At 38.6% G+C, this 24,496-nt stretch overlaps 1 protein-coding gene across 2 annotated transcripts in view; it reads left to right on the top strand.

Moving 5' to 3' along the window:
- The window catches only part of NKAIN3 (sodium/potassium transporting ATPase interacting 3), a 550,527-nt gene that overhangs the window by 290,176 nt on the left and 235,855 nt on the right, over positions 1-24,496 (top strand). For both annotated transcript variants that reach the window (XM_086336859.1, XM_086336858.1), the window contains exon 3: positions 246-326. In XM_086336859.1, coding sequence (XP_086192985.1) covers positions 246-326 — 81 coding nt within the window. The remainder of the gene's footprint in view (positions 1-245; positions 327-24,496) is intronic.

Genomic DNA, 24,496 nt, shown 5'->3' with positions numbered 1-24,496 from the left:
GCCAGCAAAGCACTTTCAAAATAAATCTAGTTTTATTGACATCTACTGAAAGCAGTAGAAACTATTGGATTTTTAATTTCTAGAAATCTTAGGGGACCCCATAAGGAGCACTCTTCTGAGCATGCCCTGTTTCATCCCAGAAGACAGATTTATTGACATTTTTATTATCGACTTATTGAGTATACATTCCTTTCATCTCCACATTTTTCTTCTTTTTCTCTCCCCTCCCCACCCTTTCTTTCCAGTATACAGTATGGACTGCCCTGTGGGTCACCTGGAATGTGTTTATTATCTGCTTCTATTTGGAAGTAGGTGGGCTCTCTAAGGTAAGTTCATGATGGTTTTAAAGTACACTTTTAAAAAAAGTGCACTAATAAATAATCTAAGTAACATTACAAATGGAATACTAATATATATACATCTTTACAGTGTACATATATTACAAATGAAATACTAAGTATATATAACAATCTAAATAACATTAAAAATGGAATACTAATATATATGCACATATACAGTAACTTAAGCAGCATTACAAATGGAATACTAAGTATATATAGTAATCAGAGCAACATTACAAATGGCATACTAATAAATATGCATATATAGAGTAACCTAAGCAGCATTACAAATGGAATACTAAGTATATATAGTAATCAAAACAATGTTACAAATGGAATACTATTCAAAAAAGAGTTTGGATATCATTTAGAAAAGAATGACCTTGGGAGCATGTTAATAACAATGAAACTCCAAAACAGTAGCCTTATAATTTATTTTGCTAAGCTGCAGTGGGACTCAGCTTCCAGTATATACTCATGTCCAGTTTTAAAAAGCCTCTCATCCCAGTGACCACAAGCCCCAAATGTTAAGTGAAAAAATGGCTTTAAACATTTCTTGTGTTTAAAGTGGGGAAAGGCATTGACCAAAATGTAACAGATATGAATAGCAAGTTGCCATCTTTGCTTGAATATCAATTCTGAGAAAAAAGTTTGACAGAGAAGGAAATACTCATTATATTTAAAGGGAGCGTATGTTTACTAACAACTATGTACATCAGTGTGTTGACTCCTCTGTGAATCCTGATCAGAGTTGTCTTTATGCATCATGATACAAATGTTATTTCTGTCTGTCTAGAACTCGTGTCAGCAAAACACACAATTTTCATTATGACTCTTGCAGAACTATCTTTTGATTACCACCCAAATGGAATAGCACCTTAGGTTAAATTTCTCATTATGTTTCTTAAGTATTTTTCTCATTGCAGTTGTCATTTGAAATCGTAGAGAAGAAACTTAACAGTATAATTACAAAAAAAATAAGAAAGTTTTAACCTATTTTTCTAGGTTTCTTGTCTTCAACTATCTTTGTGCCAGCTTATTCTATTGTTGCATAATAATGTCAGATTTTCTTTAAGTAGCATTTGTGGTTTAGATCTTAGAAACATTTGCCTTGACCAGCACAGAGACTTTTAGAATCGTTAGGCTCCATTGAAGTCCATAGGGTAATAAAGAATTTTTGATGTAGCTAAGAGCAAAGATCCCTGAAGGGTTTTCTCTAGAACCTTCAGAGTTGATTGTTCCACACTATAATAATTTTATAATTAGAACTTGTCATCATTTTCTTACATTGGCAAATGTATTCAGGAACCAAAAATGACATTCCTAAAACTGAATTACATAGAAATGCACCAACATCTACCTTTAGTATTTGTGCTATTAATTGCATTTCACCACTAATTTCTAAGACAGAAAAAAGGACTTAAATCAGTGCTCAGTTATCATCTGTAACATGCAGATTATAAAGTAATTTAAAAATGCAAATATTGTGAATAAAATAATTGTGAATAATAAGTTAAGCATAGCATTTTCCACCCCTTAACATTTTCTGTTTCTTGATTTGAATGGTCAGTTTAAATCATGTTTTTATTTCACTGGATGGAAATCATCTTTTATTTTCTTCTCTGTCAACTGGTTTGGAATAAATTAGACCAGAGGAAATTTGTTCTATGGATTTGGCATCATAGTGTGTTGAAAAAGACTAAATTTCAAATCATAAGCCTTTCATTCAAATCTTGTCTGTAGCACTTATAAACCATGGGCCCTTAGGCAAATCGCTGAATCCCAAAAGTCTGTGAAATATAAAAACAGGACCAGCATCACCAATAATGATAGTAATCAGTGTTTGTTTGGTGTTTAGCATTGTTACCAAGTAGAAACTCAGGTAAGCTTCAAATGTGATGTGATTTTTTAAAAAAAATTTTTAATTAAAATTATAGTATCAGTGATTTGTCCCACAAAAGTTGATTTTGCTCTACTGCCCAAGATGACCTTTGTGAACTGTTTCTTGTAACTGGCTTTCTAACATTGATGTGAATGATGTGAATGTGAATTTCACATGAATTTCAATGTGAATCCTTGAAAAACATCAAGGATTTTTTGCCCCTCATTTCTTTGGGTTCAGAGTTTAAAATGTGGGTATAAGGTCCCAGTTATTCATTTTATGACCCATGCAAATGCCATTAAGCAGGCCACCAAGTATTCTAGATCATTAAAAAGACAGACGATTCCAAAAGGCCTAAAGGTTTTCTGTTGATCTCTTTCTGTTTCCTGTTTCCAAGCCTGGGAATTGCTCCCTGGCTAGCCACAGGTGAATCTCAATTCCAGTCTGTCGGGAATCTATTCTGAAAACTAGAGCAGCATTAAGGACCCTTGATAAACCCAGGAACCTCTGCCATTTTCCCAGGTGGTACCCTATTTCATAAAATAATCCTTGTTCACATGTGCGTCTTTATATACTTTATATACTCTCCAGAGTCCTCCCTCTCCTTCTAGTTCATGAAGTCATTTCTTGGAATTATATACTTGGATAGATTAATAAAAGCCTCACTCTACTTTGATTTTTGCCCAGAATGTCCATTGTAAAATGGTGAATCTTTCTCCAAACACCAGATTCAGCTTAATTTCCACAACATCTTTATGGATTTGGGTGTTATTCCAATGACAGGCACTACTGAACCATTCTTGTAAACTAATAATGTACTCGCTGACCATGAGTGATCATACCTCTGGCCTCTTATGGAGACTCTTGATCACAACCTTCAGATTTTCCTTTTGCTTGGCATCATGCTTTTGTCCCTGTGTCCTGAGGGTCTCCCTGGACATTCTCCCTGGATTCTAGAACTTGAAGGAAATGGATGTGCTGTTTTAGGAAATGTGTGCCTATATGGTGAGATTGGGGATGACTATGGGTAGGTGACCAAAAGTGCCTGTACTTTCATAATCTACTGGAATCTCAGTTTCCTTTTCTGCAAAATGAGGAAAAACCACAGCATTAATTTTACTGTTGTTTAGTCGCTAGGTCGTGTCTGACTCTTTGCGACCCCATGGGCTACAGCATGCCAGGTTGTTGAAATTGTTTGTAATTCATACAAAGAACTTAGAAAGGATCTTGGAATATTGTGAGGTTTCAGTAAAAAGTGGTTCTTATAATTGCCATCAGCATCATCATCTTTCTTATTAGTGAAAAATTAACAGACATCTCGATCCTCATTCTGCAAACCTGTGGGACATATATTTATTACTATGCAAGAGCTGTAAAAGAGGAATATGTAGGATTGAGTGACTTGTTTAAAAAGTATGTAACAGTCCCTTGTGCTAGGACCCCAGATCTGCATATTAACTTCGCAGCTGTAATACGATTAATTAAACCCTTTCCTTCAACATGTAAATAGCATTTTTGAAATACTTCTGTAGCTAGATTCTGCTGCTGTCTCTCCTGCTCCCCCTGGGAGGAACTTTATGCGTCTTTGGAGTCTCCAAGGCAGTTTTTCATGCTGTACTTTAAGATCACCAAGGGTACAATTAATAAGTTATTGCTGCTTCTTTGGAAGCAGACTTGAAATCATTTTTTTCTTCCTAGGCATCCATTCAGAATGCAAATATGAAAACCCAACTCATTTGTTACATTTAAAGATACTGAAAGATAAGTTATATTTGTTGTATTTGTTTTTAATCCCTCCAAAATTAAACTGATGCCTTAAGGCATCTTTTCGATTACTCCAAATTATAGAAACTTTAGGTTAGTATTTCTTCTAACTGTCATTTCCTGAAAAATGTATGTAATTTACTCATTACTGATCCTAGAGAATTTTCAGTGTGTTACATTTTCCTAGAATTCTGACTGTGTGCTACGGTGCATGAGCATAATCTAGATGTGAAAAATGAATGTGAATGGAGGAGGAGCTAAGATGGCAGAGGAATAGGACGGGGAGAACACTTTCGCCCCCACAAATTCATCAAAAGACCATTTAAACTCCAAGTAAATTCCACAAAACAACTTCTGAATGCTGGCAGAGGACATCAGGCACCCAGAAAAGCAACCCATTGTCTTCGAAAGGAGGTAGGAAAAAATATAAAAGACAAAAAAGAGACAAAAGAGGGAGGGACGGAGCTCTGTTCCGGGAAGGGAGTCTTAAAAAAAAGAATATGAAGAAATTCTCTGAAGACTTTTATTAACTATGAGCTTTGACCAAGAGTCTCCTAAACCTTAGGAAGAAGCCCGAAAGGGAGACAGGTGAACCCTCCCTGACACCTCCTCTGTACCTGTGTTCACGTTGCCTTCGCATAAAAGGAAAACTACCTACATTTGTTTCTCTGTATCCTGTCTATCCTGTCTTAACGGCTGCTTGTTTTCCATAGTACCTGATTTGTGGATATTTTGATTCTTAAAGAAATTTAAGCCATTTCTCCAAATGGCAATAATAGCACTTTCTTGTCCTCTTTTGACTTAAATCGTCACCATTCACTCACAAGGGTTCTCTTCTCTCGTGAGATTCTTCAGTCGAGTATTTCACCGGAGCAGTCTGGCAGGGTCAATGACATCATCCTTCTTTTTCAAGGTTCATTCTTATTACCCAGCCTGAATTGTTCCTCTATACTTACTGAGAAAAATCTCTCTCTTCATCAAGATTCCCTTTCCTTCAAGGATGAATTCTTCCACTAACTTTGGTTTGGTCAGGCACATTCAAGTAGGAAACTTTTAGACAATTCAGAGTTCCATGTACCAGTTATTGCATAGGAAACAAAACTGTCTCTCCCCTTCAGCTGCATACAGCCCCTCCATTATTTTTAATAAGCATTCTAAATATTTTTATGTCTCTAAAGAATTCTTTTTCTGTGGGCAGTTTCAAACAAAATCAGTGATACGTAGAATATGTGCGTGCATGCTCAGTCACTCAGTCATGTCTGACTCTTTGCCACCCCACGGACTGTATCCTGATGGAATCCTCTGTCCATAGAATTTCCCAGGCAAGAATACTGGAATGGGTTGCCATGTCCTCCTCCAGGGGATCTTCCCAACCCAGGGATCAAACTTGCATCTCCTGCATTGGCAGATAGATTCTTTACCACTGAGACAGCTGGGAAGCCCCTAAAGACGTAGTATATATCTTTCTTTAAATAAATACAACTTATTGAATCTAGTAATGAGTATTAAACTTGCATTTATCCTTTCCTTTGAATTTCTTCCTCCTTGAACATTTTTCAAAAAGAATCTTGAAATGTGATGTTTATGGAGGACTGAAGCTAGGATACAAAGTATCTTTATTTGAGAATAATATTATATCAGCAAATGATATAGGAATAGCATCCAAGAACCATGGCAAATGTATACCTACATTTGAAACTATAAGAATGATATTTTACTGTTTCATGAGATGAATAGCATATCTATACCAATAAGAATCTTTGAAAAATGCATAAACTTTCAGTTTACTAGAATAACAAACTATTTCAGTTCTGAACTAATATATTGGTATATACTTATCATGATGTCCTGAAAGAATATTTTTATAATATTCATGCAGAAAGGGACAACTGAGGTGGCGGTGAACATCTATCCAGTTATTAAAAATGTATAAAGGAAGAACCATCACAATCTGATTCTGGGCATTAAATCAAAATGAAGCCCCAAAACTTGCAAATGTTTGTTTTTGTTTCCTATACAGTCCTTTCCCTAAGTGATGCAATTATTTTATATTTTTTTAAAAAGTAGCAAGGCGGTGTAAATATAGTTATGCATTTCGTATTCCAACGGACTTAAACTATACTTTTTCCCTTGGTCTGGGTCTAAATAAACATAACTTCTGAAAATAACATCTTTGGTATTCTTTGTGTGGTAAGATAATTGTTTCCCCCATAGCTTCTTTTCCACTGTAAAGAAAATTATAAGCACGTCTAAACTCAGTATTATATTTTCATAGATTTCATCAAATACAAACATTTTGAAACCCTTTGCTCAAAAAATCCAATTTGCTGCTATGTTATAGTCCAATGATGTATAGAAACCGCAATAACTAAGTAATTGCTGCAGCCTGGGCGGTGTTTGGAGTTTGTAATCACAAGTTTGTGTGATAACCTTGTACCCTTCTGTAGAAGTTCAAATATTTTTGTCAAAAGAACAGATGGATATATTATTTGATCAAGAGCGGCTCTGTTTATTGCTGCAGAGTAAGAGTTACTGAACAAAGCCTGTGCAAATATAATTGAATAACTGGGCTATTATCTCAGCTCAGTGGATTATAGTCATGAAATGGCTGTGCTTCTTTGAATAAACCATCTCCCAACTGTTCTGTCTCTTACCCTATTCCCATTGCTTATTACGTTGGGTAACAGATTCTGTGTACAAGTATGGTCATGGAAAATTAGTCTCCTGTCTGGGTCAAATCTGTTCTCCACTCAGTAAAGCTGACATGCCTAAGGCCTTGGTCACCTCTCTCTCTTCCCTTCCCTTGACTCCACTCCTCAGGGAGAAAAGAGAGGACGTAGTCAGCTTCTATAGCCAACCCTGAGCTGATGGTGAAGTTTGCAGAGATCCTGACCTCATGCCCGGCTTAGTCTATTCCAGTCCCTGGTAACGGCCACTGCTGATGTCACGGTCTCCACACTGGCTAATTCTTCCCTGCATACATGCTAAGTCGCTTCAGTTGCGTCCGACTCTATGCGATCCTTTGGACTGTAGTCCACAAGGTTCCTCTGTCCATGGGATTCTCCAGGCAAGAATACTGGAGTGGGTTGCCATTTCCTCCTCCAGAGGATCTTCCCAACCCAGAGATCAAACTCGGGTCTCCTGCATTGCAAGCAGATTCTTTACTGTCTGAGTCACCAGGGAAGCCCCACGTCAATTATATCAGGTACCATACTCACAGGCTCTGAGAATTAGGACATAAACTTCTTTGAGGCCCATATGCTGCTACCAGAGAGGTGCCAGCCATCTTAGACCATGAGGTAACCTTAGGGATATCAGCCATGCATGAGAATAATTGAGTACAAAGAAAAAAGGAGCCTGGGACACTAACTCCATGGAGATTTTATGTTAGCCCTGAATTTCCCACACAGACTTCTTTCAGATTAGAAAATGTGTTTAAGCCACTTTTTACTAAGCAAGCATTTACTTGGTCCAAAGCACTGTGCCAGGCACTAGGGCTCCATCCTATTTCTGCCTCATAAAATGTTCTTACCAGAGGAAAGACAGACATTAAATAAGTAATAGCAAGAGAATGTAACCAGTATTAGGATAATGAATTGAAAAGGACTCTTATACCATAGAACAAGCAACACAGTATCACCAGGATCAGGTAAGGTTTCCTAAGGAAGATGGGATGAGGATTGTACACCCTCAGGAAAGAACAAATACCATGCTGACCTTCATAGACACAAATGCTGTTACTGATTTACCATTGGAGAGAAAAGTGCTTTGAGCTGCTATTTGTTTTCAACTTCCTATAATGAATTTTGTCAGTCCACCCACCTCCATCCTGTACTCTTTTCCCAGACTCTCCTCTGGCCCAGCATATATTGGAGAGAGAACTCCATAGGGTTACATGAATCAGAGCCAAGGTCACTACCCTTAGAAGGTGGTCATGTAAGGACCACAAGGGAGCTTTCGGGTTATACTTGATTACCAGTGGCCTGAAAATGATCTGTTTAGGCACAGCTGGGAGAAAATACCAGAATGCTAGATATCCTTTTGAGATGGTCTGGAGTTAATTTTCCTGAACATCAACAGACAAAATGAATGAATGATTCACAGACTGTAGCATACGTACTGCGTGTTTAGCTTCTTAGTTGTACTGGGTTCTTTTTGGCCCTTTAGACTGTAGCCCACCAGGCTCCTCAATCCATGGGATTCTCCAGACAAGAATACTGGTGTGGGTTGCCATTTCCTACTCGAGGGGATCTTCCTGACCCAGGGATCAAACAAGAGTCTCCTGTGTCTCCTGCATTGCTGGTAGATTCTTTGCCCGCTGAGCCATCAGGGAAGACCTAAATAGACAAATATGATCCTCAAATATGAGGCTATTTCCTTGCACAACTGCACTGTTTAACTTAGAGCCAGTCAGTGATTTAAAAAGTATTTCAAAGAAGGACAAACACGCTTCCAGCAAAATCCTCTTTGTGCTGCCAAAAGAAAAATGGCACTGAGTTAAAGAACAAGCACTCTATCCCCACACTCATTTTAGCAACCAAAATTCAATTTGTCAAGATGTCTGAAGAGTTGATTTGACCCTTTTTCTAGAACAAAAATGCAATGGTTTGATGGCATCATTTCTGCATGGACCATCTGTATTTTAGCTTGTACATATAGTTTGTCATTTTGCACTTGTCCTTAATTGTAGAATTAATAGAGAAAACACTTCCTCCATGTATTTGAATTATCAGGGTCATTAAGGCTATTTTAAGTATTAGTGTACGACAAGGCTCTGTCCTGCTTCGAGGCAGCAGAGAACAGCAGCAGCACTGATTGTGTAGTAAGCTGCCCTCACCCTTAAGTGAGATCCTGAGACAGAGGATAGTTGTTATTTCCTACATGCAATTAATTTTATATGCCCAGAACATTGTGTGCATTTCACTTTAGTATAAAAGGCATGCAGGCTACTGGTCCCTGAAATCAATGGCAGTCAGAAGAGCCTAGACATTGGGTGATCTGATGAATAATTTAAGACTGATTTGTTAACTGTGCAGAAGTGAAGTTAGCCATGCAGGGAGACACATTGTCAATTGCCAGCAATTTACTATGTTTTTGAAAACCACAGGCAGCAATTTACAGAAAAGATTAGGCCAGTTACTGTACATGTGTGACATTTTCTTGATTTAAGATGTCAATCTGGAAAGCTGTTCATTGACAACTGGAGTTTTGGAATGAGCTTATAAAGTTTATGAAGAACTGATTTTACCTGAGAGTGTCTGTATTTCTGCCCTGAGGGACCCCTGAATGCACACCTCCTGCTGGGATTAAATGTGCATATGCAAATGAGCACTGTCAGAAAGGGCGATGCACCTGCCCTGGGACCATTAAGCATCTTTGCATCACTCGGTGCTCTAATGCACTTGTCCCTGAGAGAGCATGGTGATGGTCTTTGTTTCTCATAGGAGGAAGTCATTGGCCATATATTTCTTTAGTCCTGTGCCATCTCGGGGGTGTGATCACTTTCATCCTGCATTGGAAGTTTACTTTGCTCTTCTTCATAAGAAGGTGATTAAAGGGAAATCCCATTTTTATTAGTGTAATTTCTTTCCACTTCTTTTCCCTTTTGGGATTGACTCAGTAATGATTTCTTCATATTTGAATTTGTAAAAAAGTAAAATGAAGGAAGCCTTAGCACTTGGTGGAATTTGATACCATAAAGTATCCTGGGGGTGACTTCTATAGGAAGAATATGCATCAAGTATAGCATCTCATAATTGAAATATGACAAAGTATAGCCTAGGATTGATCATTTTTGGAACTCTACCCCAAAAAATGGACTTTTGTTATACTTTTAAATTTATTCCCAGTGTTTATGTTATCAACTTCTCCAAGAATTCCTAGCAGGCTTAAATGTTGCAAATCAGGGCTGTAATCATAATTCTTCTTTTGAAATTGTAGATGCCAATAGTAACTATATATTTTAAATGAGTTTAGTTTACCAGACAAGAGACAAGTTGAGTCTTTATGTGTGTCATTGTTAGTAATGAAATCAATCTGAAAACTAAGACAAATACCTTCTTTCCTCTGCCTTAAACTTTTTCTCTATTTGCCCCTCTGATGAGATTTATAAACTTCTTTACAAATTAATGGAAGCCTTTGTGTTTTCTTTAATCATTTCCCCCGTGTTTTCCTCAAGAGGAGAAAACAAGATGACCTTTTGATAAACTAATTTTTATCTCCCATATCAGATATTAAAAGCAAAATATAGAATTCTAGAAATTTATCATTTCAACTCATTGGAAAGACCCTGATGCTGGCAAAGATTGAGGGCAGGAGGAGAAGGGGTCAACAGAGGATGAGATGGTTGGATGATATCATCCACTCAATAGACATGAGTTTGAGCAAATTCTGGGAGGTGATAAAGGACAGGGAAGCCTGGTATGCTGTAGTCCATGGGGTTGCAGTGAGTTGGACACAACTGAGCGACTGAACAACAACGAATATTAATATTAAGCCACAACTCTGTCTTTACCCAGAGAGCTTTTTTCTTAATTTAAAAAAATCAATAAGATTAAAGTTCACATGAATGGGCAACTTCTAAAATATTACATTAAAGACCAACACAGCTCTTCCTTGGCTCGGCAGACCTACTGTCTTGACACATAAGGCAATAGAAAAACACTCCTGGCAAACACATGTAAGCTTTTAATTACACTGTCTTGGCTTTGGGTGACTATTTAAATCACACGGTTTCCTTGTTCATTCTTTGTCTATAGTATTTTAGAGTGATGTGTGTGTGTGGGGGGGTGTGTGTGTGTGTGCTGCAGTTGTGTCCAACTCTTTGCAACCCATGGTTTGCAGTCTTCATAGCCTGCTAGACTCCTCTGTCCATATATATATATATACTTTCAGAAGGGGGAAAATATTGGCTTATTAAGAGATAGCTGTGTTGTAGACAATAAAATCAAGGTTTTATCTGTTTGACTAAAGATTAGATTGGAGTATAATAATGGTAGCAGCTAACAGAATGCCTTGAATCTAGAAGGCTATCACCGTTGTTGAAAGACATCATCAGGACATGAATTTCCAAGGTTTCAATCAAGATGGGTTTACTCACCAAGGCCCCTTGCCACCTGGATCAGACTGTAATGATTTGGACTTGATCTATCCCTTTACCTTTAGAAACCCCCTACTTTATTTTTCACTAAATCATCAAAAGCCTCATGTACATTATTATGAATACCAAACAGAGAGGTGGTTTATTATTACTTTGCATTTATTTTGTATTTTCCTTCAAGTACCTAAAGGGGTTTTACAAAACATGACAGCAGTCATCAAAACACTTTGTCAGTCATGTAAGGCAGGAAATAATGCTGGTGTAAATGTGCCAGAGACATAATGCTTACTGAAAAATGTTCATTTTCTACATGTTTTTCAAGAGATAATCTTTTTAAGGAATCTTCTTTAAAAGAAGTTCCAATTGTATTAAGTATTTTCTTTTCTCAGCATTGGAGTCAGACATTTTAATGCAACAAATTCATTGAGCATCTTCTCTGTGCCAGGTTTTATTGTAGGTGCTGAGAATACAACTGGGAGATGAAAAGGACCTGCTCTCATGGAGCTTTTATTGTAGTGAAAGAGACGTAATATATAACCAAATAAATTCATGATGTGATATCCTGTGTTAAGTGCTATCAAGAGAAAAAAAAAGGCAGAATAAGGGAATAGAGGGTGACTTCATGGGAAGATGGAGTTTAGAGGCCCAAGTGGCAGACAGGAGCAAGCCATGCCAAGATACAGGAAAATGCCAGATCCCCGACATAGAACGATGCTCAGTGTGTACCAGAAACAGCAGGGATGCTGTGTTATGTCCCCAACATGCTGTGAGTGTGGAGAGCTAAGTAGGGGTGAGATCCTGTAGGAACTTCATGGGCCATGGTAAGAATCTGGATCTATCCTCAATGTAATGGGAGCCCAATAGAAGTTGGAGCGAAGGAGAATGACAGGATCAACCTTGGTGTGGCTGTCACGTAGGAAACAAGAAGAGAAGCAAGAGGACCCATAGACAGACGATTCTGGTGATCTAGGGAAGAAATAAGGGTGGCTTGGATTAGGGTCGTGGCAGTGGCAGAGGAGACAGTACAGTATGTCCCCTGCATACAAAGGAGTTCTGCTCCCAGAGCATGCTTTTAAGTCCAATTTAGATGGGGAAAAAATGGAAACCGTGACAGACTTTATTTTCTTTGGCTCCAGAATCACTGTGGACGGTGACTGCAGCCATGAAATTAAAGATGCTTGCTTCTTGGAAGAAAAGCTATGACAAATCAAGACACTATATTAAACAGCAGAGACATCACTTTGCCGACAAAGGTCCATCTTGTTAAAGCTATGGTTTTTCCAGTAGTCATGTATAGAGGTGAGAGTTGGGCCATAGTGAAAGCTTAGTGCCGAAAAATTGGTGCTTTTGAACTGTGGTGGTGGAGAAGACTCTTGAGAGTCCCTTAGACAGCAAGGAGATCATACCAGTCAGTCCTAAAGAAAACCAGCTCTGAATATTCTTTGGGAGAAGTGATGCTGAAGCTGAAGCTCCAATACTTGGGCCACATGATTCAAAGAGTCAACTCATTGAAAAGACCCTGATGCTGAGAAAGATGGAGGGTAGGAGGAGAAGGTGGCGACAGAGGATGAGATGGTTGGATGGCATCACTGGCTCAATGGATGTGAGTTTGAGCAAACTCCAGGAGATGGTGAAGGATAGGGAAGCCTGGCGTGCTGCAGTCCATGGGGTCTCAAAGAGTTATACACAACTGAAGTGATTTAGCATGCACACAGAGAGAGTGGGATTGAAAGTTCCAACCTTCTAATTGTGTGGTTCCTTCCTTCAGCAACCAGCTCTCTCCCCGAAGCTATCTAGGACTTTTGTCTCCTAAGAGTCACCTCTTTAACATAAACTCGGGTAAGATGGAAAGGGGCTCCTTGTGAACCACAAAAGACACTCTTATCTCAGGAAATTCCAAAGGTTTTAGAATCTCTGTTCCAGGAACTGACAAATACCAAGTATATATTTTTTATTATATATCACACTTTTTAATTACTATCCCACTGAGAAAAGAACTTTCGAAGGACCCTGACACTAGGTGCTAGGGTTCATCCAGAATGAGAAAGACAGTACAGAGGGCAGAAACCAGGGGAAAGAAACAAAGGAAGCAAGGGTTTGAGGGTTTTCTGTGTTACCAGGCAAGTTCCCAGAGGGTGCTCATTTCACCCTGCCATCAGTCTTCCAAAGGAAGTGGTCTTTCCCCTTAATTGATAAGAAAATGCAAGGTTTAGAGAAGATAAATAATTTATTCCTGGTCAGACAACTGATGTCTGGCAAATATAGTTTTTAATCCCAGGCTGCCATCTCCAAGACTAAGATCACATCCATTGTTCACAGTTTCTTCTGGTGTATAAAAGAATCACAAAATGGAAGAAAACAAAGAAAAACTGGGCCAAACATGTTACTGTATTCACACCTTCCTTCTCCACCACTGAGGAGTGTTCCTATTGCAGCAGCCTGAAAGCCTGAGACATGGGAGATTTATGAAGAAACAAAACTCTGTCCAAAGAGCTGACACCAGACTGTGTGTGTTAAGTAGCTTCAGTTGTGTCTGACTCTTTGTGACCCCATGGACTGTAGCCCACCCCCTTGGACTCCTCTGTCCATGGGATTCTCCAGGCAAGAATACTGGAATGGGTTGCCTTTCCCTTCTCCAGAGGATCTTCCCAATGCACGGGTCGAACCTGGGTCTCCTGCGTTGCAGGCAGATTCTTTTCCTTCTGAGTCACCAGGGAAGCCCATAACTCATTGATTAGCCTCATCCTCATGCCTGCCAAGGAACCTTTGCAATAGACAACAGCTCCAGCCATGTCACCAAGTTTAGTCCTGCCTGGTGTCCCCTTCATCCCATTCTGAAGACCAGGGTAAAACGTCTCTGAGAAGTTAAGTCTGTGAACACACACTATATTCGTGGTTAAAAGGAGAGTCAAACATAGAATGTCAGACCCATATCCATGAACATTGTCAGGGTGTGAGTCAGGGGTGGACTTGGAAGCATTTAAATGACCTTTTGGAATCCAGAAGCTGCCTGAGCGGTCAACCCAGCTGTGAGCAAGGCGAGGAGGATGTAGCTAAGAACTGAGCCAGTTGAGAGCTACTGTCCATCCATCTGTCTCTGAAAACAGGCATGATTATTGTGAGTGCCCCACTTCCAGTGGAGAATTAATTGTGGTGGCTTGTCTTTTTAGATTTTTTCCGCTTATTTATTTTTATTTTATTCAGTATTTTTCCCACTTATTTATTTTGCATCACTTTTCCCTTCATTAGAAAAAAAGGCAAGCAATAAAATAGATATGCCACACTTTTTTTTACAGTAGGGCTGTTGAAGTAATAAACGTTCTGTATGTGTGTGTTGCTATAATGTGTGTGCATGCTCAGTCGTGTCTGACTCTTTGCAACCCAGTGGACTGTAACCCACCAGGCTTCTCTGTCCATGGGATTTCCCAGGCAAGAATACCGGAGTGTGTGGGCATTTCCTACTCTAGGGGATCTTCCCCATCCAGAGATCGAACCCGTGTCTCCTGCATTGGCAGGTGGATTCTTCACCACTTGAGCCACCTGGGAAGCCCCTAATAACATTCTGATTTGGTTCTAATGTTGCTTGTTAGACCTCAGGCTCCAGCTTGGAGAAACCCTATACTTAGTTGGCAGGAAACTGTAACCAGTGATCTCATGAGAAAATGATAGTGGACAGCTGTTGTGCTGCCATCAGATAGATGCGAATATTTACCTACATTAGCTGAACTCAACTTGGCAATTCCTGCACTGAGTCACTTATATTTTCAGGAGAAGGGAAACATTCAAGCTTGGAACAGCTGATACATACAGGCAAAACATATTGAAAATACATGCCAGTGTTTTTAAGGGTCTTTCTAACTATTGACAAATTGGTAAGTGTTACCGAACCAGGTCTGGCTGCTTGCCACTTAAAAAAAAAATCAATACTGACAAAAGTTGGTAGAAAAAAGCTGCTTTTAATCAGAATGCCGATAATCTGGGGGGGTGGGGATGGGAGAACAGTGGACTCAGTGTTCGGCCATGAAAGTTCTCAAGGGAAGAAAGGAAGTAAGTCCAGGTAACCACTGAGATGGGGGATCAGAATGTCACCATCTGCACTGCGTCCAGTCTGTGCACAGGCCTGTGGACTGCTCCTGAGCTTCCTTTAGGTGCAATCTTACTCACAGTTTGTTTTTGAGATTGTTGAAGGGGAAGTTAGGGAAGAGCTCTGGTCATCTATTAAATACTTAGTCCTCATTTCTACTCCTCTGATCAATGGAAAGAACCAACAGAATAGGCAAGGTATTGTATAATCAAGATTTGAAAAGTGTGCTAGGACCTGAAATGAGTAGAGTGTGGAGGTGCTTGGTTCAAGGTTAGTGACAAGACAAAGGGACCTCCTACAAAGTGTTTCTTTACTGCCAAAAGCTACTTACAAAATGCTTAAGATGTGGAAAAAAAAAAAAGTGAACAACATGCTTGAGAAAGCAAGTGAACTAACCTAAGGCTAGCCCTGAAAGGAAGAACTGCAGGTGTGGACTTAAAATTTTTTCACAGCCTAAAATTTGAGAGTTATGTTTTATTCTGTGGGAATTTTAGGACTTAAGTCCAGGAGGCAGCATCTCTAGTAACCCTGAGGGAACTGCTTCGAAGAGGCGAGAGGAGGAGTCAGGTTATATAGAAGTTTTGTAACAAAGGGCAGGCAGTCTGGATGCCAAAAGATGATTTTTAATGAAAGAAAACCAGATATCCAAAGTTAAGGAATTTAGCGCATTTCTGTATAAGAAGATGCAAGCATCTGGGCTCACTGAGATCATTCCTTTGATATGCACCTCAGGTTCTGAGGCCGGTTTCATGGGTTTTCACATGCTGAGTTTCTTCAGCGCTCATCATAGGAAGCGGCTGCAATTGCTGATGACTGTGACCTCCTTTGTTTACTGATATGTCAGGAAATATCCATTTCTCACAGGGATGTGTTATAGACAAATTGTATTAGCAAGTCTTTGTGGTCAATCAATGTAAGGGATGTCAGGGGTCATTTGGAATATATTTGATTTTCACATTCTGTGATGACTTTCAACTCAAATCTGACATAAGAAGCCAATGCATTTTGCCTGTTAGTATCAATTCTTAGGGCTTCCTAGGTAGAATGGTAAAGAATCCACCTGCCAGTGAAGGAGATGTGGGTTCAATCCCTGGGTTGGGAAAATACCCTGGAGGAGGAAATGGCAATCCACTCCAGTATTTTTACCTGAGAAATCCCATGGACAGAGGAGCTTATTAGGCTACAGTGCATGGGGTTGCAAAGAGTCAGACACGACTTGAGCACGCATGCACACATAGAGATTCTTAGAGAACTGCTACAACTACATTTATGTTACAACTAATGCAAGAAGGAAGACAGTGAGGAAGTAACTCTGATTTTTTTGGAAATAAAAATTAAGTTTTATTCATCTCCATCCACCTCCAGCCTCCTACCACTTTTTATGTATCAGACCCCTTCTCAACAAAGGCAGATAGTAATGATCTTATTAACATATTAAACAATGGCATAGAAAAGGCTGACATTTCCCAAAGCTTTTGTTCAATGATTAAAGTAATGAAAGTTGCCAGTTACTCAGGCCAAGCCTATAAAGGCCTTAAATTCACTCACTGCCTGAAAGGTCAGGTAAATTAAAGGATAATATAGGGCCAGCCTTGAACAGTCTGCATGCGGTGATCTTGAGTGCTCTTAAAAGTGGCTGAAACTCAGAGACCTGGCATTAATTCTAGCCAGCTTCCTGGTATTGATTAAGAAGTAATCGCAAGTGCTCATTTGTGGGCAAATTAAGAGATAAGTCCTTTTTGGAAGGTCATTTACATGTCTTCTTTTTAATTAATATTACTGACTTGAAGATTTGCAGTTAAATTAGCCCATTAATTATAAAAGCCATCAGTTTGGAGAGTAGGAAAGGATAATTTATTTAATATCAGATCCAGATTGTCAGTAAATTCCCATTTCTTCTGATACTTTGCTAGAAAAGGTCTGAAGTTTTCAAGTGTTGGGTTGGCCCAAAAAGTTTGTTCAGGTTTTCCTGTAATGTCTTATAGAAAAATCTGGAACGAACTTTTTGGGCAACCCAATATGAGTTGAATGGGTGGCCACGACTTAAGCTGGCTTATTTTTGTTATTGCTGATTATAAATGTAATATATAAACATTTTTTTAAAAACTTAAAAATGTATTGAATTAGAATGAAGAAACAACTCTTTCTCCCTTCCACCACTTGTATTTCAGCATTCCCATTTGTTAAGCTCAACATATATATAGATTTTGTTTATGTGTAGGCACATTTACATAGTATATACACAGCTTAGCACATATATAAAATAGATATACTCTAAATTTGTCATTACTTAAAATATTTTCATATTTTGCTTTTTCACATGTTATAATAAGAGCACTTGACTATGTAATAAATATCCTTTGAAAACCACATTTGATTATTTTTTTCTTTTAAGACAATTGTAGATGCAATAGAATTGTAAGAAATAATGCAGAAAGAGCTGATATATCCTTTGCCCAGTTGCCTCCAGAGGTTGCATCTTGCAAAACTATTGTACAATGTCACAACAAGATATTAAGATTGGTTCAATCAAAATAAAGAGTAGTTCCATAACCAAAGATCACCCATGGCACCTTTTACAGACATACGTGCTTCCCTCCCATTGTTAATGTCTCGGTTCAGTCGCTCAGTCGTGTCCACCTCTCTGCAACCCCATGGACTGTAGCACACCACGCTTCCCTGTCTATCAACAACTCCTGGAGCTTGCTCAAACTCATGTCCATCGAGTCAGTGAGGCCATCAAACCATCTCATTCTCTGTTGTCCCCTTCTCCTCCTGCCTTCAGTATTTCCCAGGATCAGAGTCTTTTCCAATGAGTCAGTTCTTTGCATCAGCTGGCCAAAGTAGTGGAGTTTCGGCTTCAGCATCAGTCCTTCCAACGAACAGTCAGGACTGATTTCCTTTCGATTGACTGGTTGTATCTCCTTGCAGTCCAAGGGATTCTCAAGAGTCTTCACCAACACTACAGTTCAAAAGCATCAATTCTCCAGTGCTCAGCTTTCTTTATAGTCCAACTCTCACATCCATACATGACTACTGGAAAAACCATAGCCTTGACTAGATGGACCTTTGTCAGCAAAGTAATGTCTCTGCTTTTTAATATGCTGTCTAGTTTGGTCATAGCTTTTCTCCCAAGGAGTAAGTATTTTTTAATTTCATGGCTGCAGTCACCACCTGCAGTGATTTCCGAGTGATTTTGTTAATGTCTAGAAACCACTTGTTTGTCATGTTTTTTGTTTGTTTGAAGAATGTTATATAAATGGAATCACCCAGTATATAACTTTTCATCAAGCATAATTCTCTGGAGATTCATCCAAGTTGTTACATGTATCAGTAGTTGATTCTTTTTGCTTGCTGAGTATTTATTCCATGATATGGACGCACCGGTCTGTTTAACCATTCACACAATGACAGACATCCAGGTTGTTTCCAATTCTTGGCTATCATGAGTGAAGCTGCTATGAACTTTTGTGTACAGGTATTTGTGAATATGTTTTTACTTCTTTTCATTTCTTTCAATGTGAAATCTTTCTGGGATAGATGTCCAGGTGTGTAGCTGTTGGATCATTTGGTATTTACATCTGTAGTTTCATGTAAAACTGTCAAACTATTTTGTAGCATGGCTGTACCGTTTTACTCCCCACTATGAATGCTTGAATGATCTAGTTTCTCTGTATATTCACTAACATTTGGTCTTGTCACTGTTACTTATTTTAACCATTCTGGAAGGTGTATAATGCAATCTCGTGGTTTTAATTTGCACATCCTTAGTAGTTAATGCTGCTGAATATCTTCTCATTTGCTTATTTGCCATTGGTGAAATATCTCTCCATGTCTTTTGCCCATTTTCTGATTGGATTTATTGGAATTTCTGATGTTAAGCTCTGACACTTTTTTGTAAATTCTAGATACTATCTTTTGTGAGATATGTGGTTTGCAAATTTTTTCCAGTATGTAATTTTTCTTGTCATCCTCTTAACACACTCTGTAACAGAGCAAATGTTTTTAATTTTGATGAGATCCAACTTGTCAGTTTTTTCTTCTTATGGATAATACTTTTCCTGTCAAGTCTAAGAATTCTTTGCTAGCCCTAGATACTGATGATTATCTTCTTTTCAAACTGTCAATGAAAATTAATCAGTACATCTAAGAAAGAATTGAAAAATTGTATTTAAGCCAGATTTGAGGATTATAACCCAGGAAGAGCATCTCCAAAAGCTCTGAGAAATGTGCCTACTATCAAAAGCACAGTTATATAAGCTTTTTGATACAGAAGACTATACATCAAGTAATGTATTATTGAGTTTACACAATCCAAATTTGTATTATCATGGTGGGTTATGTGACCCCTTACAAGATCCAAAAGGAATGTTATCTTTTAAAGAGTTGTCTTGTTGATGCTGGGAGAATGTTGCTTGTTATGGCTGAGCAAGTATTCCTGCCCATGGGAGACATCTGTTGTTGTTTAGTCACTAAGTCGTGTCTGACTCTTTGCAACCCCATGGACTGCAGCACTCCAGGCTTTCTGGTTCTTCACTATTTCACGGAATTTGCTCAAACAAATGCCATCCAACCATTTCATCCTTTGTTGTGCTTCTCCTCCTGCCTTCAATCTTTCCCAGAATTAGAGTGTTTTCCAATGAGTTGGCTCTTCAGATCAGGTGGCCAGAGTGTTGGAGCTTCAGCTTCAGCATCAGTCCTTCCAATGAATATGCAGGGTTGATTTCCTTTAGGATTAACTGGTTTAATCTCCTTGCTGTCCAAGGGACTCTCAAGAGTCTTCTCCAGCACCACAATTTGAAAGCATCAATTCTTCAGCGCTCAGCCTTCTTTACTGTGCAACTCTCACATCTGTATATGACTACTGGAAAAACCATATCTTTGACTATATGGACCTTTGTTGGTAAAGTGATGTCTCTGCCTTTTAATACAGAGATCTGGTCAATGCCTAATGCATATACACAATGTGGGGAGAGAGGAGGCCATAGTACAGAGAACAATTTTTATGTTTAATTTTTTTTTGTGCTGCCATAAAATGTGACTTTAATTTCACTAAATATTTCACAGTTTTATGTTTTAAGTTGGTGACCTATTTTGAGTTCATTAATTTAGCTGTAATTTTATTCCCTGTGTAAGATTGAATTAAAATGTTCACAATGAGGTAACTTGTTTTTAACTGTTGAATCTAGAAATTCATGGATGAAGTGAGGCTGGGAGAGAAAACAGCATAATTGGATATTAACTGAGGATAAACTACAGTCCATCTGAACCAGTGGAGACAAGGAGTCTCAACTGACTCCCCTTCGGTAGTCTGCTTTTAACAGTTCTCCAGATGTCTAATCTAGAACTCCCATTCATCACCTTCTCTCCCTCATTATTGCTGCTGAACTCTTGAGGTCTTTGATCTGCTAACACACTCATCTTCCCCTTCCTTCTTTCCCTATGTTATTCTCTTTCTTTTAATTTAAGGAATCTTTCATTCTGTAAATGAATAAATAAAAATAAGATGCTTAGGGGAAAAAAGAATATCAACCTAGTGCTAATATTGACAACTGCATTCAGATATTATCAAACAACCTAAAATCAGGAAGTTCTTCCTCGAAATAAATGTGTGTATAGAACCACTATGGCATTTTCCTCCCTAAGGAAGTCTTAACTAAATCAATATACATGTGTTTGTGTACAATCCAGACAGATGTAACATAGAAGTCTAGATTTGGAAGCAGATAATAATCTCCAAGGATACCATTTAGGTGACCAGGCTCTGAACCAGGATCAAAGGACTTAAAGGAAGACAGAAAGACATCCTGGAGAAGAGAAATGGGGAAAATTCATGGATCTGGCCTCACAGGATTTATAAACATACTTCTTTTAACCTCTCTCCCTTATTGACCTTGTAATTATCATTGTGCTTTGGGACTAATGGTCTCAGAGTCAATATTTCCTTTTTTTAAAACAGAAAATATTCAACAGAATGATGAAAATATAGGAAACTTTTGTTGGCTGTAAGCTATGCAAAGGGTCCAAGGGCCCAGAAGAGAAGAAAAGAACAAGAAAAAAGGTTTATCTCTATAGACAGAGGCATAGGAAGGAAAAGAAAGTCCCATAACAGAGACCATTAGCTGTAGTAAAGGAAAACCTCTGTTTCCGTCCGGATGATAGCGATGGGGTCATAGGGCCCCCTCTTCTATCACTAGCCTGGCAGATGACGGAGGATGTTCTTATTCTCCTATGAGATCAATGATGCAGGAAAAAAATTCACACCACTTTAAATTTACATGAACCATCAGGATATGCCAAATGACAGGGTACTTGTTTGAGGAACAATAGTCATAACAAAAATGTTATGAATATGAATGGTTGATGGTAGATTTTTCAGTAACATAATGAATAGGTGCTTCTAGATCATGTAAGTGCAAATGGATACTGTGATTAGAAGAAAAAATATGCATTTGTACAGACATTGTTTGAGTACCTGGGAATATTAACCAATCAATATAGCCATTTATAAAGTTTATAGCTATGTCTAACTTTTATATTTGTATGATTTCTCCTACCTTCATTCCTCCATAAATGTCCAGCAGAGCATATATTTATATTAAAATAATAATACTATCCATAGTCTGAACAACTGATAGATAGCATTACTTTGATGTGATATTGTATTTCAGAGCTTAATATTCTCAGCCTGACTTAATCTTTCATATTTCATTCTTTGAAACAAATTTTTTAAATTTTTATTTATGTATTTATGGCTGCCTTAGGTCTTAGTTGCTGTTCATGGGCTCTCTCTAGTTGCAGCGAGCAGGGGCTACTCTCTAGCTGTGGTGCACGGGCTTCTCCTTACGGTGGCTTCTCTTGTGGAGCACGGGCTCTAGGCCACTCAGGCTCTGTAGCTGTGGCGCATGGGCTTAGCTGCCCCTAAGTATGGGAATCTTCCCAGACCAGGGGTTGAAGCCATTTCCCCTGCATTGGCAGGCGGATCCTTTACCACTGGACCACCGGAGAAACCCTCATGTTTCATTCTTTCATCCAACCATTTGTTCATCAGCACCCACAACATGCTGGACATTGTGTTGAAGATACAAAGCTGGGATCCAGATGTAGACATAGTAGATAGTTCTAATAAAAGCTTCAGTTGATTAATTCATACTGGTTTTTGGCAAGTGCTATCTCGTTTAATTTTCACAGCAGTACCAAGAAATAGACACCATGATTCACATTTAACAGGTCAAAAACCTAAAGTTTGCTCAAGGTCATATGGCCAAGAAATGGTGAAAACTGGATGCCTGCTTGGATTTTTCTGATTAAGAGCTAATTAGGGTGGTGTACTACAGTGAGTTATATAAAAGCAATCACTTTGAATTTCTTTTTTTTTAATTTTAAAACAAATTATTTTATTTTTTTAAATTTTATCAAAGTATAGTTGATCACAATGTTGTGCTGATTTCTTCTGTACAGCAAAGTGACTCGGTTATCCATAGATATATATTCTTCTACATGCTCTTTTCCATTATGGTTTATCACAGGATATTGAATGATATACCATAGGACCTTGATATACAGTAGGACCTTGTTGTTTATCCCTTCTATATATTGTAGTTTGCATCTGCTAATCCCAAGCTCCCAATCCTTCCCTCTCTCCCCACCCTGCCCTCTGAGAAACCACAAGTCTGTGCTCTATGTGAGTCTGCTTTTTTTTTTTTTTTAACTTTACAATATTGTATTGGTTTTGCCATATATCAACATGAATCCACCACAGGTATACACGTGTTTCCCATCCTGAACCCTCCTCCCTCCTCCCTCCCCGTACCATCCCTCTGGGTTGTCCCAGTGCACCAGCCCCAAGCATCCTGTATCCTGCATCGAACCTGGACTGGCGATTCGTTTCATATACGATATTATACATGTTTCAGTGCCATTCTCCCAAATCATCCCACCCTCTTCCTCTCCCACAGAGTCCAAAAGACTGTTCTATACATCAGTGTCTCTTTTGCTGTCTCGTATACAAGGTTATTGTTACCATCTTTCTAAATTCCATATATATGCGTTAGTATACTGTATTGGTGTGTTTCTTTCTGGCTTACTTCACTCTGTATAATAGGCTCCAGTGTGAGTCTGCTTTTGTGTCATATTTTAGGCCCCACATATAAGTGATAGCATAAGATCTTTGTCTTTCTCTTTCTGACTTACTAAGATTTGTGTCATAATCTCTAGGTCCATCCATATTGCTATAAATGACATGATTTCATTCTTTTTAATGGCTGAGTAATATTCCATTGAATATATACATCACAGCCTCTATTCACTCATCTGTGATGGAAATTTAGGTTGTTTCAATGTCTTGGTTATTGTGCTGCAATGACTATAGGGGAATGTATATCTTTTTGAATTGTAGTTTTGTCTGAGTATATGCCCAGGAGTAGCATTGCTGGATCATATGGCAACTCTATTTTTAGGTTTTTGAGAAACCTCCATACCACTATTAATAATGGCTGCACCAATTTACATTCCCACCAACAGTGTGGGATGGTTGCCTTTTCTCCACACTCTCTCCAACATTTATTTTTGTAGACTTTTTGATGATGGCCATTCTGACTGGTGTGAATTGATACCTTAGTGTTGTTCTGATTTTCATTTCTCCAATTTGCAGTGATGAGCATCTTTTCATGTGCCTATTGGCCATGTCTTCTGCATGCCTTCTTTGAAGAATCGTCTATTTATATCTTCTGCCCATTTTTCAGTTGGGTTGTTTGCATTTATTTGTTATTGCATTGTTTAAGCTCTTTATATGTTTTGAAAATTAAGCCCTTGTCAGTCACCCAGTCACTGTATTTCTGCTCCATTTGAGGTCTGTCTCCCGCATACCGACTCTGTAACTCAAGCAGATTGTTTAACATCTGACTTCAGTTTCCTCATCTGAAGATGGAGACAGTAATAGTTCCTGCCTCGTCAGGTTGTGATAAGTTTGACAACTATTCTGATGGTGAAATAAACAGAGTGTGTAAGTTGCAAGAGAAGTAGCACTGTAGTTTGCCTAAGGAATTGAGAAGGGCTTCTAAGAAAATATGACATATGACAAGGGTGTTGAAGGATGAGAAGGAATTGGAAGCTGCCATATCCCTGCTCTTTCCCCTTGTGGATCTATTTTAAGCCATGACCTCTATTTTATCACTCTTCCCATTATGTATCCACTTAGGGAACTCAGCAGCAAAGACAAAGCATAGTTATTAAACATTTTTACATTAATGTCAGGCATCGTTACAAACATTTTACATATGTTAATGCAACAGAATCCAAACAGCAACCCTGTGATAAGGAAACTG

This window comes from Bos grunniens, chromosome 14 (genome assembly GCF_055505025.1).
Source record: "Bos grunniens cultivar Pamir isolate PY7600 chromosome 14, Bosgru_T2T1.0, whole genome shotgun sequence".
In the NCBI taxonomy this organism is placed as follows: domain Eukaryota; kingdom Metazoa; phylum Chordata; class Mammalia; order Artiodactyla; family Bovidae; genus Bos; species Bos grunniens.
This window is presented reverse-complemented; position numbering and strand designations above follow the sequence as displayed.